Raw genomic sequence first — 17,087 nt, forward strand, 5'->3', positions numbered from 1 at the left:
TCCTGGTCTTAATTTTTTGGTTGTAATTCTCTAATTTTAATCTTCTTGCCTTTGCTTTTGACCTTTTATTCTGTTTAGAATTTTGTTATTTGGCTAAGTATTGCTTATCTTATAAGATTCAGGTCAGATGTACCTCAAGAAATCTCCCTAAACTTTCTAAGGTAGATGAAATACCTCTCCTCTTTGCTTCTATAGCATATTATACTATATGGATGTTTATATTATCCTCCCCATTAAACTGCGAGCATCTCAAGGGCAGGAAAGCTCTATAGTCCAGGTCCTTAGTAGGCATGTGATAAATATTTATGGCCCTCAAGTGCATGAACATCTCTAACAGTTAAGGGCATAGGAGGAGGTCATAAAACTGATGAACCTGTTGCCAGAAGTCTGTCTCTGTCACAACATACTTAAACACAAGAACTTACAATACCTATTTTACTAAAGTTGGAGCTCTGCTTTGGACGGTGTTTTAAATTTCTCATGAAAAAGGCAGAAAGAACCATGGGCACTCTCTTCATCAAGTACTCTCAAATGAAATCAGTTTGAGCAGTTTTCATTAAGATGGATTGAATGTGGCATCGTGAGAAACACTTTATCAAATGTAGTGTTTTACTTAGTGATTAACTATATACCAGTTGATGAAGCTCCCCAAATCCTTTGTAATCCCACCACTCCAATAAACATTTAATGAGTATATAAGTTCAAAAAGCCTAGCAGAGGATTTAAACCTTCAATCTTGTTTTTATTTACTCTTGGAACTCAATTTCTCACTTCAAGTAAAGAATGCTGGTGCTTGAGGCTCATCTGTTGCCCTGGTAAAATTAATGTGCCTCCCACAGTTTAAATTAAACATGTGATATTTAAGATGAAAGAAATTTAGTAAGAATGCCACAGTATCTGTCACACTTGCTTTTAAAATATGTGAACATCGGCCAACTGTTTTCTTAAAAATGTTTCATTCACAAGTTTTATAAAATAATATTGAAAAAGATGTGTTTTAAGTCTCAAATGTGAAATCTGAAAAGGAGAGATGAACTTTGAAATACAGTGGTATGGTGTAAATCACACTTACCTGTGTTGGAACCTGAGCTCTTATTTGGCCTTCAGTACTTACTACTGATGGGCTTTGGTTAAACTGTATTGTGTTTCTAAGCCTGCTCATCTTTACAATGGGAATGTTGACATTATATGCCCCTATCTCACTGGTTTGTTGTGGGGTTCAAATGAGATACGTATAGGAAAGATGTTCTATAAATCATACAGCACCATATAAATCTATAGTAACAGTATTATTTCTATGTGGACCCTGTTCTCTTTAATTAAAAGTAGATATATATAACTTGGCTGATGACTATAATAAATGTATCTGCTTAGATTTAATTCTGAATAAATTATCCATTATGTGGATAAATTTTATGTAAGTTTATAGTAATGTAGTAACAATGTGTAAACAGTTGTTCTTTAACTTGTAAAAGAGAAATGAGGACAGAAAATGTTGGATGAGGGGGAAAAGATAAAGACAGTTTAGGAATCCAAAGAGGTCAGTGGATTTTGGTATGAATCTAATATGAGGCAAAACATTTAATTTCACAAATGTGAAATTTGCTTTAACAAATGAAAATCATCCCAATGATTTTCATTTGTTAAAACACCGACACTAGTCAAAAGCAAACAATCAATAGTTTCATTAGACATATCCAGAAGTTAATAAGCAAGAGTTGTGTTCCCCTGGATAATCAGTCTGAATAAATCCAAATGCCAGTTTATTATATAAGACATTTAGAACAAGTTCTTTTGTCTATTTTGTACTGTATATTTATGGCTATTTGGGGAGCTATAGTTTAAGTTACAAAAGGCCCTAACATTTTCCAGTTACTTCAACTACTTTCAACCATATTTAGGTCCAATAATAAGTGATTGTTTAAATACAATAACATGGACATACAATGAGAGACTCTATAACCTATTAGGTTCCTGTTTTAATAAAGTATTCAGCATTACTTACAAAGCATTCTTGCAAGAAAAGTTTGATCTGAATCTGACAAAGCTTTTAGACCTGATATCCATTTCTCAGGAAATACAGGGATAGAGGAACAAGTTAAATAATATCACAAGGAAGCAATTATACAAATCCAGAATTTGGAACAGTCTGTAAGTCATCTAGCATGATTTCTTCACAAAGCAAATGTTATTGAGGGGAGGGAGGGGGAGGAAACAGGACTGGGGAGGAGAGGGTGCTTGTTTAAAAGGAATTTAAGAAATCCAACAACAAAATATATTTTGTGATCCTTGAGTAGATTGTGATTAAAAAAAAAAAAGTTAAAAAGACATTTTGGGAACAGCTAGTGAAGTCCGAATGTTCACTGGATATTAGATGATATTAGGAAATTACTGTTAATTGTTATATGTGATAATGGTATTGTGATTATATAGGAGAATATAATTATTTTTTGGAAAATATATATAGATTTTTTAGGCATAAGATATGATATCTGTAATGTACTTTAAAATGGTTTAACCAAAATAATGAATATACAAGGGTATCACGCAGTTTAAGTTTTAATTATTTCAAAAATGTAACTGCCACAAACTTAAAAAGAAATCATATGAAAGTTCAAATTCTTTATATTTGTTTGTTTTTGTATATTTTGAATAATAAATTTTACATTTATTTTCTGTTCTAATCAATGCTTGCCATTTTCAGAGAAGAACTGAAACAAAAATTTATCATAAAAATTTATCAAAATCACAAAACTAAACAAGTATAAAAATGTGAATGATTACATTTCAAATGCTGCTCTTTTATAAATGTTTGGCAGTTAAACTTTTGAAGTTATTAAGGCTGGGGCGCCTGGGTGGCTCAGTTGGTTGAGCATCCAACTTTGGCTCAGGTCATGATCTCACTGTTCGTGGGTCTGAGCCCTGAGTCAGGCTCTGTGCTGACAGCTTAGAGCCTGGAGCCTGCTTCAGATTCTGTGTCTCCCTCTCTCTCTGCCCCTCCCCTGCTCGCACTCTGTCTCTCTTTGTCTCTCTGTCTCTCTCAAAGATAAACATTAAAAAAAGAATGAAGTTTACTAAGGCTTATATCTGCATTGAAACTTTGGGATGTCTATATATGGAAGAAGCAAATATGGCAACATTTGTTAATTATTAAATCTAAGTATAAGAGATTTGGATGTTTATTGTACTATTCTTTTTACTTTTTCTGTATTAAGAATTATTTTAATAACGAGTTAAAATACTATAAAATAATTAAGCAAATGATCATGTTGTTAAAAGGTGAAAATAAGCTATTTTAACAGGATTATAACATGACACAATAATATTAAATACACGCAAAATGACTCATTAAAATATATTAAAAAATGGAAAGAATATGAATCGTAAAACTGTTAATCTATGTTAGAATATTTCCTTTTTGCTTTTCAGTATTTTCCATAAATCTGTATTTATGGAAACAATAAACACGTAAATATTACAAATATATTAATACTACTGTAATTATTATTACAAATATATTTTATTGTAAATATTTATTTCTTCAAAATAACATCCATTTAATATAAATGTAATGGTTAAAAAATAGATGTTTAAAAAAGCCTTTATAATGGGCTAGTCCACTATTCTTAGTTTAGGTAAAGAACAGTTTCTGTTTCTTAATCCACTTCATTCAACTATCATTGATTGCTCTAAGTTTGATCACTAATTATTGTCCATTTAAAAAATTTGTTTAAGATGAAATTTTCCTTAGGTCAGAACAGGAATTTCAGGAATTTCGGAGGAATTCTTACACTTTAGTCTCAACACTTCTTGCCCTCTTTAATTCTAGTAAGTTTTCCTCCACTCTACACTATTTCTTCCTTCCATTCTCTTTTTTTCCTTCATTCAGTAAATATATAAAGTATTTACTATGTATAGGGATGTAGGTACACAGTCACTGCCAAAAAGAAAATCAAGTCTTTTGAGAAGACATATACAGAGAATACTTGTAAGCAATGTGTTAAATGTAACAATAAAAAGAGCAGAGGGTTTCCTTACAAAGTACTAAAGGAGGAGGTGGAATAGTGACAACAGTGGAAGAGTCAGGAACAACTAAGTCTTAGAGGAAGAGTAGGAGTCAACCAGGTAAAGGCAGAATGAAGGCATTCCTTACAGCAGAGAAGCATGAACAAAGAGCAAGATTATGGGGAAACACAAATGGAACATTATTACTAAATTTATTAATTGTAAGGCAGGGAACAGGAAGAGTTGAAGCCGTGCAGATAGGTAGGAGCCAGATTACTGAGGTCTTCACTGCTGTATCAACATATAGAGTGTATAGAATATTCTTGTTGCACTGTACTTTCTGAATTCTTGTCATAAGTGTCAGTCTACCTGATTTCAACATCACAAAGCCCATTTCTATATTTTTGTGTCTAAAGTGACTTTTGAGAAAAAAATATTGCAGTTATTAGATATGTTTTATTAGATGGTCATTTAGGGAAATGACTGAAAGAAACCTCTTTTAGCAAGAACCTGTCAATCATGTAACTGAAAAGAACATACACAGGTAGCCTGGTCCCTTCTAAGCATGTCCACCGCCCCCTGCCCCTCCCCCCCCCCCCCCCCCCCCCCGAAAAAACCTCCTGTTTCAGAGCTTGACAAAGCCATCTACATGAGGCAGCAATACCCTATTATACTATTGCCCCTCTGAAATGGGCATCTTGGTGATGACTAGGATGGTAGATGAACCACAAACAAAATCAAGTCTTCAATCTGAAAAACACAGAAAACATTAAGCATTGCCTGAGGCCTGGTGGTAAACCTATAGGAGATGCACTTTTTAATCAGAAAACGTTTAAGATTGCACTTACATCTCGGGCTTTCACATAGAAGGCCTCTTGAAAAGCAGCTTCTAATGAGCCAATAAAAAATACAGGATGGCAGTCACCATATCTATAGGAAAAATTATGTCTATTAATTAAAATACATTTCAAATTTACCTCAAAGTTTCACAAGTCTAATCAGCATCTTCTAAGTAAATGTTGGGACTAGTATCTCTTAAGTACAGATCAAACATTAAAACATTTCTTTAAAGGCTTCACTAGTTCTTAGAAATTTTTTGGCCTATACTGATTATATCAGAATACTGGAATTTTAACTACATCTAGCAAATGGATTTAATAAATGCTACAAAACCATGGTATTTATAAGTAGTGATTCTTGGTTATCCACTTTCATAAGATTTCCCTTACAGAAGCCTTAACTTTCCATTTTAGTTAACTTATTCCGGAAGTCCAACAGAGAGGGAAAAAAATTGTATCTTGCAAATTTTCCAAATTATATTACATTGGAAAACAGAACTAGAGAGAAACATCATTTAAACAAAAGTTAGGGTTAAATATTCAAATCTTCTTTACTTAAACACCTTACAAGAATCTCAAATGCATATAAAACATTTTATAGTAGACTCTTAAAAGAAGAAATGTTAAACAGTTCCAAAACAAAAATTAAAAGAAAAATTCACTTATATTTAAAATTTTTAAATTATTTTTAAATTTAATACTATTTTAAAGGATATTTTTGTTTATCCTATGATATACTAAAAATTAGTATTCTATAACATAGTCCTTTTGGGAATATAGTCAATATACTAATTTGATCCACATTTTGTAATCCACTTATTTTGCTTCTATATAGAGATAACATGAATGCATCTCTGAAGTGGCATAAGTGGCTTACTAGTGAAACACATACTTTGAATACTTCACAGAAAAATTAAAGACAATCTGTGATTAAAATTGCTCCAGAAAAATCACAGTAGCATTAAAAAAACATCAATTTTATATATTTAATGTCCTAACCCTACCTTGAAGAAAACTCTGCTGTAAATTGTAATAAGGCGTCTCCTTCATTTTCTGCGTTTTCTGGCACTAAAAAACAAACAAAAGAAAAAACAAAAACCAAAAAACAAAACAAATAGACACAAAAAACAAACCACATAACATCTAATCCCACATATAAGAAATATATTTAATCAATAAAGAGGAAATAAAATTAAATTTTAGCTTTTGTGATATATCTGAGGAGACATTTTAACTGGACATACATTAGAAGATTTCATCAAACCTTAAAAAAATTCCAAGCTCATAAATTTTGGAAAACCAACTGACACGATCTTAAGTATTTCAAATATGTGCCAGCCATCATTAGGATTTTAATGTTGTCTTAAAATGGTATCTTGTAATTAAATGATATAAAAAGGATCTCGAGTTTCTTAAAAATCTTATTTATAAGGAAGATGGTCAATTTTAAGTAAATATCACATCTATTTCTGCTCAAGGGAGTTACCTAATTTCACTGAGTAAATGAGCCATTTAAGGATTTATTTTAATGGTAATTTTGCATATAGTATCACTTGTGATTCTATAGTATATATTTTGTGGAGTGAAAGAAAAGGAGATGTCCCATTTAGTTTACTTTTCTTTCCTTCGAAAGGTGATACCGGTGAATGGAAAAGCAATACTACTCTTAAAACTGATACCTCCAATAAGATGTGGGGAAACAAGTCAAGTCACAGTAGTATAGCTATTTGTTTATCAGGCTCTAGATTTAAAGTGAAGAGACAGACTCATAACTAATTATACACATGAAACAAATCTATACATTCCTTCACATTTTTAATGAATTTTACTGAAGCATTGGGAAATGTTGAGGTTAATAAAATAAAAATTCAAGAGGCTCTGGTTCTAATGAATAATGTGCCTACTTGCTAAATTTTCTCCCTGTAAACCTGGAAAGTCAGTAAGAGATTTTTAAGTTCATTGTTCTTCCTAAGTTTCTGCAGTAGAGAGTAGAATTATAACGTTGGACCCAAAGAGCTATTAATACTCACTCATTGGAGATTTTCTCAGGGCAGATGATGCCATGCCGAATACTTCTCCATCATCCACCCCAAATTCGGAAGCATCTTCAAAGTCATCTCCATCACTATCACTAACCATATGAACATCGGTGCTTTGCTATTTGAGAAAAGTCCTGATTAGCTTTAAATTGACTTTAGGAAATAAAATTCCAAAACATAAGTTATATAACTACAATAGAACATTAGTATTATAATAGTTTTATTAAATAAGAAGCCATTTGCTAGAGGAAATCTTAATATTTTTCATTTTAAGGCTTACATATTTCTAAACTTGCTGTGATACCCCTATACTAAAGGTTGGAACCTGAGGGAAAATGAAGGATGCTTACAAACTGAATGAAGACAGGGATTTTTGTCTGCTTTATCCCCAGCACATAGTACACAAGTAAGTGCTCAATAAATATTTGCTCAATAAATGAGGAGATGGGTACAGAGAGGTCAGACACAAAGCAAGCTATATGAGTCTTTTAAAAAGCTCACAGTAATCTCTATTTCAAATTGCCACTTCCTTACTGCAGTGGTTCTCAAATTTCTCATTAGTGAAAAATGGTACACTTTCCTCAGTGTTATTAGAGATAACATGAAATAACACTATATATGAAAGCTTTTTGTAAAGTATAGGCTATTAAATATGAGATGTATGATTCAGTAAATGTTCATTTACTACATGTTGGGCACCAATAAATATGCTGTTTATTTTGTTTTCAGCAACATCCGTTGAGATTTAAAGTATTACAATTAAAAACATCAGGTTCAAAAAAATGCACTAGGCTGCTAATCTCTAGGTAAGAACAGAATTTCAAAAATACTGAGATCTAAAACACCCAAACTGTGAATACTGACAAATATTTATGCCTTGAATGAGAAGAGGGTCCCAGCAAGGTATCTGGCTAAATGCCTGTCTATACTAGGTTCAGTAAATAGAATCTATAAAGACTATTTAATAAATGAAATTTCTATCTTTTTAAAATACGGTACTATGCACTTAAACTATGAAAATGGGGAAACTAGTTGATTCTGGTCTATGCAGAAGAGCCTAACTTAGAGATAAATATTTGCCAGGAAAACATCAAGGGAAACTAAGAATCAAAGACTCATAAAACTTGGCTAGAGGGATGTTAGAGTTTAGACAGTTATAAAATCATAGATTTTAAAGCTAGAAGAGATTTTAAAGATCTTTCTTATCAATGTTTTACCTCTTTCCCCTGGCCCCATGGCAAAATATTATGTAAAATTACAATGCATACCATATACAAAAGTAAGCCCACTCTGGCTGATGCAGGGGAGAAGGCAATGGGGAGCCTAAGGCTCCTGGCGTTGGCCTTTTCTTTCTCATATCCCTTTGATAGCTGGGGTACCTCCAAAGGATCTCAGAACACTATGAAACAATTTTTTAAAATAACTGATCCAGCAAGTCTAACAGCTCCAAATAAGAAAGCCAAGATATTTACATTTGACTCAGCTTAGCATTTCCTTCTTGGGCATAACCAAGCATTGATGCCCAGAATTGTAACATTTTTCCCTCTTATCTGAACGACAGACTTCCCAATGGCCTGAATAGAGAAGATAATGAACAAATACTTACTGCATGAGTAAAAATGAATGGTCCTTATCCTAAGCAGTCTATCTGCTATTTTGACCAAATTACTATTTCTCACAGACACCTTGGTTCTACTTAGGATTCTAATCCTACTTGAGTGTTTTGCTTTGTAGGGCCAAGATCTCCTCCGGATTTCAGCAATTCAATAGCCTCAAAATTCAAAAACCCCTTCTCATTTCAAAGTGGTGAGAGAGCATCCTTTACAAAATAACACATTTACTAGGACCATTACTGTGTCTGAATTCCCCCACTATGTTTCAGTCTGGCAAATATCTGGAGCACGAAGTTCCCTGAACTTTGAGGCTCAGTCTTAAACAAGTAAAGGCTCAGGATCTAAAAGGGACACTACAGTTCCATCAGGATAGACTAGTGGAAAGAAACAAACGTCTAGTATGACAAACCACACATTCTCTATCAGCTAAGCTCTCACCTTAGCTGTCACTTAGTCTTGCCTAACATTCATCTTTCCTTTTAAGAGGCATCAGGTTAAGAAGAAGTGTTGCAGGACACAGAGAGTAAAGAGAAAAGGATTGTTCTACATACCATTTTTTTCCTTACTCCTTTTACCTTACTCACTCTCCTACATCTAAACTTCTTCTCCTAATCCAGTTTTCAAATAATAGCCCCTTTCCCTAACAACAGGACTTTACATCATACTAAGATAGTGATTTTAATTTTGTGCCTATGTAACTAACCCATTATTCATTTTGTCTTCATAAAGTGTAGAATTCCCAAATCTCTTAAGACCCAGAAAGCAGAATCCTACAACGACAACATCTTCAAAGGGAGTTATCTAAAAAGCCAATTTTGTTGAAAAAAGTATATTTCAAATATGAATTATTGAAGTATGTGCAAGAATGAGCTACTTAATTATGTATAAGGAACTCCCAATCTCTTCACATTTTCTTATCAGTCATCTAACAGGTTAGGAAAAGCTTTTTCTAAAAATGAGATAAACAATCTTTTTTTCATTAATGTTTGCTGATGAGAATACATAATCTCTTGGTTTAGTCATGGCAGACTTAAAATTCTTTGAATCCAGAGAAGTTATTTATTCAGAATTTGAAAAGCAGCTAAAAAAAATTTGTGATTCTATTTTGCCTGTTTATTGGCATTCATTTATTCCCATTATTATTTAAAAACATTTACAAAGCCCTAGTAAATGCCACACTGCCTGAACCTGTATGCAAGGTAGTCTATATTCTCTTATGGAACACTATATAATATATACAGATAATTATAATATCTAATGATAAGCGTTATGACAGGTAAAGTTCAGAGGAGAGCATTTAATACACTGGTAATGAGAAAAATCAGAGCAAACTTCCTAGAGGAGAAAGAACCAAACTTTGAGACAAAATTTAGACTTATATATACTTGGCACTAAGGCAAGCTTATAACTGAAGCAGATGTTCCTTTCAGCAACTACTTGTACAAAGGTATAATTTAGTTGCAGATGTGTCCTTTTCAGTGTGATAAGAGATATAATAAAAGTACAAGCAAAGGCTGTGGCTAATAAAAGAGTTACTCTAGCACCAGTGAAGAAGACTGTGCAAGGCTTCACACAAGTGGTAATTTTAACCCATACTTTTATTTTTTTTCAACATATGAAGTTTATTGTCAAATTGGTTTCCATACAACACCCAGTGCTCATCCCAAAAGGTGCCCTCCTCAATACCCATCACCCACCCTCCCCTCCCTCCCACCCCCCCATCAACCCTCAGTTTGTTCTCAGTTTTTAAGAGTCTCTTATGCTTTGGCTCTCTTCCACTCTAACCTCTTTTTTTTTTTTTCCCTTCCCCTCCCCCATGGGTTTCTGTTAAGTTTCTCAGGATTAACCCATACTTTTAAAAGAGGTATCAATGTTGTACACAGTATGTAATGGAAGACTGATAGGGAGGAAGTTGTACTCTAGGCAGAGAAAAAATTCAAGCAAGGAATTGGATATTTAGAAAATCAATAAAGAATTCAGGAAAGCAAACTGAATCATCAACCCCACATATGGGAGAAGAATATGAACTAGCATTAAGGCCAAAAATTTTCAATGGAACTACGTTGCAGCAGTCCTTAAACTGGCATTGGTATTTGGACTTACTTTGATGGCAACAGAAGAACTACAAAAGGTTTTTAGGCAGAGGACTGCTCAAGGGAACACCTCTGATGGCTCTGTGTGTGTGTGTGCACGTGTGTTTAGGGCAGTATGTTGGCATATGGCAGCTTTGATTTGGAGATGTGAGAAGAAAAACTTATTTCAAAGTTCCAAGTGAGAGGACTTGAGAGCCTATACTTGAGCAGTAGCGGTGGGAACTGTGCTGACAGCTCGAGCTTGGAACCTGCTTCAGATTCTGAGTCTCCCTCTTTCTCTGCCCCTCCCCTGCTTGCACTCTGTCTCCCTCTCTCTCAAAAATAAATAAAACATTAAAAAATTAAATATATATGTATATTTATAGATATATATAAAATTATGATATATAAATATGTAAACATATATATACATATTTCAATTGGTGAAGAAGGAAAAACAGTACAAGAGATGAAGAGATTAGCTGTCAAAAATTAGAAAGTTAGATAATAGCCAAATTATGGAAAGAGCCTAAATGTCCAACAACTGATGAATGGATAAAGAAATTGTGGTTTATATACACAATGGAATACTACGTGGCAATGAGAAAGAATGAAATATGGCCTTTTTTTTTTCTTATTTATTTATTTTTATTTATTTTTATTTATTTTTTAATATATGAAATTTACTGTCAAATTGGTTTCCATACAACACCCAGTGCTCATCCCAAAAGGTGCCCTCCTCAATACCCATCACCCACCCTGCCCTCTCTCCCACCCCCCATCAACCCTCAGTTTGTTCTCAGTTTTTAACAGTCTCTTATGCTTTGGCTCTCTCCCACTCTAACCTCTTTTCTCTTTTTTTTTTTTCCTTCCCCTCCCCTATGGTCTTCTGTTACGTTTCTCAGGATCCACATAAGAGTGAAACCATAGGATATCTGTCTTTCTCTGTATGGCTTATTTCACTTAGCATCACACTCTCCAGTTCCATCCATGTTGCTACAAAAGGCCATGGCCATGGGGGAGGGGAAGAAAAAAAAAAAAAGGTTAGAGAGGGAGGGAGCCAAAACATAAGAGACCTAAAAACTGAGACCAAACTGAAGGTTGATGGGGGGTGGGAGGGAGGGGAGTGTGGGTGATGGGTATTGAGGAGGGCACCTGTTGGGATGAGCACTGGGTGTTGTATGGAAACCAATTTGACAATAAATTTTATATTAAAAAATATAGAAAGTGAGAGAGAAATCTTAGAAGCAAGGTCTGAGAAAATTTCAATGCAGACAAGAACTATAAACAGGTTCAGTAGGATGAAAATCAAGGAAGAGAGAGTTATTAGGTAGTTATTAGTTAGGTATTATGACAAAAAACCACATGAAAGAAACCTGAATTTATAACTGAAAGACCTGGCTCTACTATTTTCTGTATGACACTGGGCAAGTGTCTTTGCACCCCCACTATAGAATGTGACTAATACTGACCCAGAAAGGCTGCTGTGAAAATGAAAAGAGATGGCATAGCATCTTATAAAAATGAGTATCTGACTCATAAATTCAATTTAAATCACCTGGTAGAAAAAAGCCCAAACTGTAGTCAGTTAAGTGAATAGAAGGTGAAGAAATAGTCATCCAGTGTAGATTAAAGCCCGAAGGAATATTTTTTTTTAGGGAAGACCTGAACATGTTTTTAGGATAAAAAGAAGGAACCAATAGAGGGAGAGGATAAAAATGAAATAGAGACCCCTTGCTCCTCCCTTGTTGTGGGAAAGGGTAGTAAGGGTAAAATCAAGATAATGGGTAGAACATAAACTCTGATAGCAAGAAATTTCTCAACTAATAAATTACGGTAATAAATTTGATGCTGACATAAAAATATCCCTATCTGAATAGTCAAAAGGAAAGGGTCATAAAAATCATGAGGTATCAGTTCATTTGGTGCAGTTTCAAAGAATAGCAGGTCTCTCAGTGACTGGAATGAACAGTTTTTGGCTGGGGGTGACAATGATTATTATTAATATGGGTGAGGAGATAGGTTTCTGGGGAGATATGGTAAGTTCAATTTCGTACAGAGTGAATCTGCAGTGGGCACTCAGATGGAAATGTTCAGAAGGAACCAGACTACTATTTAGCTTGTCTGCCTGTGGTGCAATGCCACATACTATTGACTCCTCCAGCAATACATGGCATTGACCCTAGCAGTATGTGGCATTGCACCACAGGCAGACAAGCTAAATACTTGTCTCACCAAGTTTTAAAAACTGAAATACAGATTTTTGGCAATTATCTGTGTTCAATTTCATTTTGTTAGGTATAAAGCTCCTTAATGGAAAGACTTTGCTTTGTTCAATGCTATATTCCTGGCACTTAGACCAGTACCAGGCATAAAGAGGCATGTAACCAGAATTTATTGGATGAATACTGAATGAATCTTTTCCATCACTTAAACCGAAAAACCTAGGTATCATTCTTATCTCTTCCTTTTCTCTTCTCCCACAGATCCTATCAGTCACCGGTCCTACTGATTTTCCCTCCACAACACTTCCTGAATCCATATCCTTCTCTATTTTTACCAATGATATTCTAGTTTGGGATCTCATTATCCTTTAACTGTGCTGGTAAAATAGATTCATACTTATTTCTCTGCCTCCAGTCCTGCTTCCCTTACATCTAGCTTCTGCACAGCAGCCAAAGTGCTCTTCTCTAAAATGTGTATGTTAAAAAATACTTAAAAGTCTTCTATGGCTGCCTAGATTTCAAGTTCCCAACTTGACCTATAAGTCCTATTCACCTTCACCTCATCTCTTATCTTTGTCTTCCACTTTATTTTGCACAGACACCAAACTGCACTCATCTCTGTGCATATACTGCATCAGACCATGTTGTTTCCTTTGAATGAAATTCTATTTCTATGTTTCTTCATTTGGGTGACTGTTCTTTATTCTTTATAATTTGATTTGGATATAAATTCTTCTAGTCTTTCTTCCTCCTCCTCCTCCCCTCCCAACTTGTTCCTTTTCCTCTTCCTCCTACCCCTCCCTCTCTCCTTCTTTTAAAAAAAATATTCACTCACCAATATTTATTTTGTGGCTGGTACAGGCCAGGTACTACACTAGGTGTTAGGGCTACAGAGGTGAATAAAGCAGACACAGCTTTTGCTTGCAAATATTCTTGAACATTGTGCCTCCCACCCCCATATTTGTGCTCCCCTAGTATCTTGTGCTTGCCTCAATTTTCTCGTTAATTATATAACATGAAATTACCAGGTTATATTCATCTGACTAGCTCATAGTGAGCATTCAATAGATGTTTCCCTAACTGAAGTTATTAACTAATTAACTAGTCAACTACATTTGAAGTTTATTTTTTTATTCTTGGGGTACCCCTCCCTCTCTATCAACTGAGAATTGGGTAATTCTCCAGAAGACTGGGTCCATGGGTCTCTACCCTGTCTCACCTAAGCACCTGGGAAAAGGAGAGGGAGATATTTAGCTAGGTACCCAGAGGTATGGAAAGATCATTAAAAGGTGGTCAGGGGCAGGGAAGGCTGGGAAGGAAATTAAAATGGTGAATAATCATAAAAAAATATAGGTATAGGACCAGAAGGAGGATATGAGAAACAAAATTCCCCCAGCTAGAGGACAAATAACTATAATCCATAATATTCAAAACTTAAATTTAACTACTGATCTCAAGTATCTGCTTCCTAACTCCAGGCTTAAGACAGTCAATAGAAAAATGGTAATTGTCCTGAAACATGAAATCATTTAGGAAAAGGGTTAAAACCATAAAAAAAGCAGAACCACTGGATGGAGGCTGCAGGGACACAGGTTCCAGTTTAATATAAGGAAGATATCAACAGACAGAGTTGCTCAACAATGGAACTGGTTTGCCTCATGAAACAGAATTTTGTTACTGGAGATAAAACACAGGTATATTTTGAAGGTATATTCTGAGTGAGCTCTTTCAGCATACAGACTATGGTCCTAATGTTTAGCACCTAGAAGACATTAAATAAATGTTTAAATGAATGAGGGATGAATGGAGAGAAGACTGGAAATCAAATTAAAAAATCCCTTTCAGTTGTATAATTCTAGGACAGCATAAAAGCCCAAGTCACATTTGTCCGTCCATTTCTCACCAGCCACCTGAAAGGGTGATATTTACAATTAGCCAGAGAAGGAAAAGTAATAGTTTCATCCCAAATAATCACATTTTTAGATACTCCCAAGACTGTGACTCTTTAGTTTAGCAAAGCCTCCTAACTCCACTCTACTTCTTCTCTAACCTAGAGTGTGCCAGCCTCATCAACACTCCTTTTACTATATGGCACTGACTTCTTTTTTGCTGAAGGGTCTGGCCAAATAACACATATTTGTGAGAGTGAGAGAAGGAAATAAAATGAAGTGAAACAGGTTATCTGTCACCTTTCAGAGCACAGAATAATGGGGTGGAGCTAATTGGCCACATTTTAATGTAGTGGATTTACCCATTAAAGAGTTGGAGCATAACCTGCTTTAGCACTAAAAACATACTCAAGCACTAGAAAGAAATATTTCTTTTTTAAAAATGTTTATTTATTTATTTTTGAAAGAGAGACAGAAAGCACAAGAGGGAGAGGGGCAGACAGAGAATCCCAAGCAGGCCACACACTGTCAGCACAGAGCCTGATGTGGGGCTTGAATGCACAAACTGAGCTGAAATCAAGAGTTGGACGCTTAACTGACTGAATCACCCAGGCGCCTCAAGAAAGAAATATTTCAATAAATTATTTCTGGCAATTTCTGCCAAACAGTGAAACTCAATATTATGTTTTCTTTCATGAGGATTAGGGAGATAAAATGCTGAATAAAATAGTGTGGCCTCTTTAAAGGAAATTAACATTTTTAGAGGCCCAAGAAAACAGTGCAGTAGTATTTGTAGCAGAGGAAAACCTTTTCTTTCTTGTGGATTTCTAAAAAACGTTAAAAACCGGAGCAGCAAATTATCATTTTCACAGGATGAGCAGGGACTACAATATAATTTCTCTTTCACATATTTAAGTGATATAAATACATATTCAGAAGATGGCTGGAAAGGTCCTGTGGCAACTTCCACAATAAGTATTCAAAATATATAGTCAGTTTAAATAAAAATTTGCAACTATATTTTGTATAGAATGTAAATGGAAAAAGGTTTGACTGGACTAGTCCATCTGTTGAATACTTGGATTATATGTTAGCCTGAAACACTGAATGAAATAAGTAACATTTTTTTTGTATTATTAGCTATGACCTCTATCACATACACTTTTTTAAGTCATGGTGATGATTTTTCTTAGCACACAGTGGGAGCTCAATAAAAAAAGCTCAATAAAAACTTTTTAAAAAGCTAAACTGTAATGTACAATCTATCTTTCCCCATTCCCTTGTATCCAAAGTCATAGCTGGACACAGAGTGCTATTTGTAACCATGGAAAAGATATTGCCTTTTAACACTGTTCAGACCCATAAAGACACACATCCCATACACAAACACGCTGAATCTTATCTGCCCCTCTTCTCTTTTTATAACTCCCTATATGCTATCACTGCTTTTATTACATTATGCCATTATTATTAATTTGCTAATTTACCATGTTTGACTCTGAGCACCTTGGTATAGAAACAGTGTTATTCATCTTTGTTACCTAGTATTGAGCACAACACCTGGCTCATAGAAAGTGCTCCAACTCCAGGAGTTAAAGGACCTTCAGGATCAGTCCTAATAACTGTATTCTACTATATAGTTAGCAGCAAAGAAAACCCTTTAGTCAACCTGTCAATTCTAAGTAAAATTCATTTCAACCAATTCACCTGAATTCTGTCTGTTGAAACATGAAACTTATACACCAAGAAGGAGCACATTAGCAATAAACTCGCATGAAAAGTTTCTGTCTTCAAGAATTTACTGAGACTTTATTCACGCTACATTAACTTTATCTATTCATTTGTGTGGCAGATAAAAAAGAATAGGAAGTGGGCAGGTCGGTGAAAGACAGGCCTCCTATTCACCGAAAAGCTGGCAAACAGGCTTACCTCTTCGGACTGCTCCCGGGTCTGCGCAGGTGAAGATCTCCTCCCCACTGTAAGTCGATGGCAGGGATAAGATAGCCCTGATTCAGCAAGACACATCTGTAAAAAGAAGAATCCATCATTTGTAAACAAAATGAGGCCATGTTTCACAAAAGGACTTTACTTTTGATATTTTCTATTATTTTTGAAGTTAGACTAGAAAGCTCACTCTAGTAGTCCATGCATTATATTACCAGGAAGGCTTTGAAAATTTGAAATTTTTCCATATATGGGATGTTACAATAGTCAAGGCCTCTTTTTTGTTGGCTTAAACAACATAAATCTATTTTCTCACAGTCCTGGAGGTTGAAAGTCTGAGAAGAAGATGTTGGTTGGCAGGGTTGGTTTCTTTTTTTTCCTTTACTCTATTTATTTTTTTTCTTTTATTATATTTTCTTTTTATTTTTTCTAGTTAGAAACATTTTATTAAAATGTACCAG

General features: G+C 34.6%; 1 protein-coding gene across 4 annotated transcripts in view; it reads right to left on the reverse strand.

The window, feature by feature from the left end:
• The window catches only part of FAF1 (Fas associated factor 1), a 524,128-nt gene that overhangs the window by 159,002 nt on the left and 348,039 nt on the right, over positions 1-17,087 (reverse strand). For all 4 annotated transcript variants that reach the window (XM_007077228.2, XM_007077231.2, XM_007077229.2 and 1 more), the window contains 4 exons: positions 16,612-16,707; positions 6,875-7,001; positions 5,849-5,912; positions 4,854-4,935 (listed from right to left, as the gene is read on the reverse strand). In XM_007077228.2, the coding sequence (XP_007077290.1) occupies positions 4,854-4,935; positions 5,849-5,912; positions 6,875-7,001; positions 16,612-16,707 (369 nt within the window). The remainder of the gene's footprint in view (positions 1-4,853; positions 4,936-5,848; positions 5,913-6,874; positions 7,002-16,611; positions 16,708-17,087) is intronic.

This window comes from Panthera tigris, chromosome C1 (assembly GCF_018350195.1).
Source record: "Panthera tigris isolate Pti1 chromosome C1, P.tigris_Pti1_mat1.1, whole genome shotgun sequence".
Classification (NCBI taxonomy): Eukaryota; Metazoa; Chordata; class Mammalia; order Carnivora; family Felidae; genus Panthera; species Panthera tigris.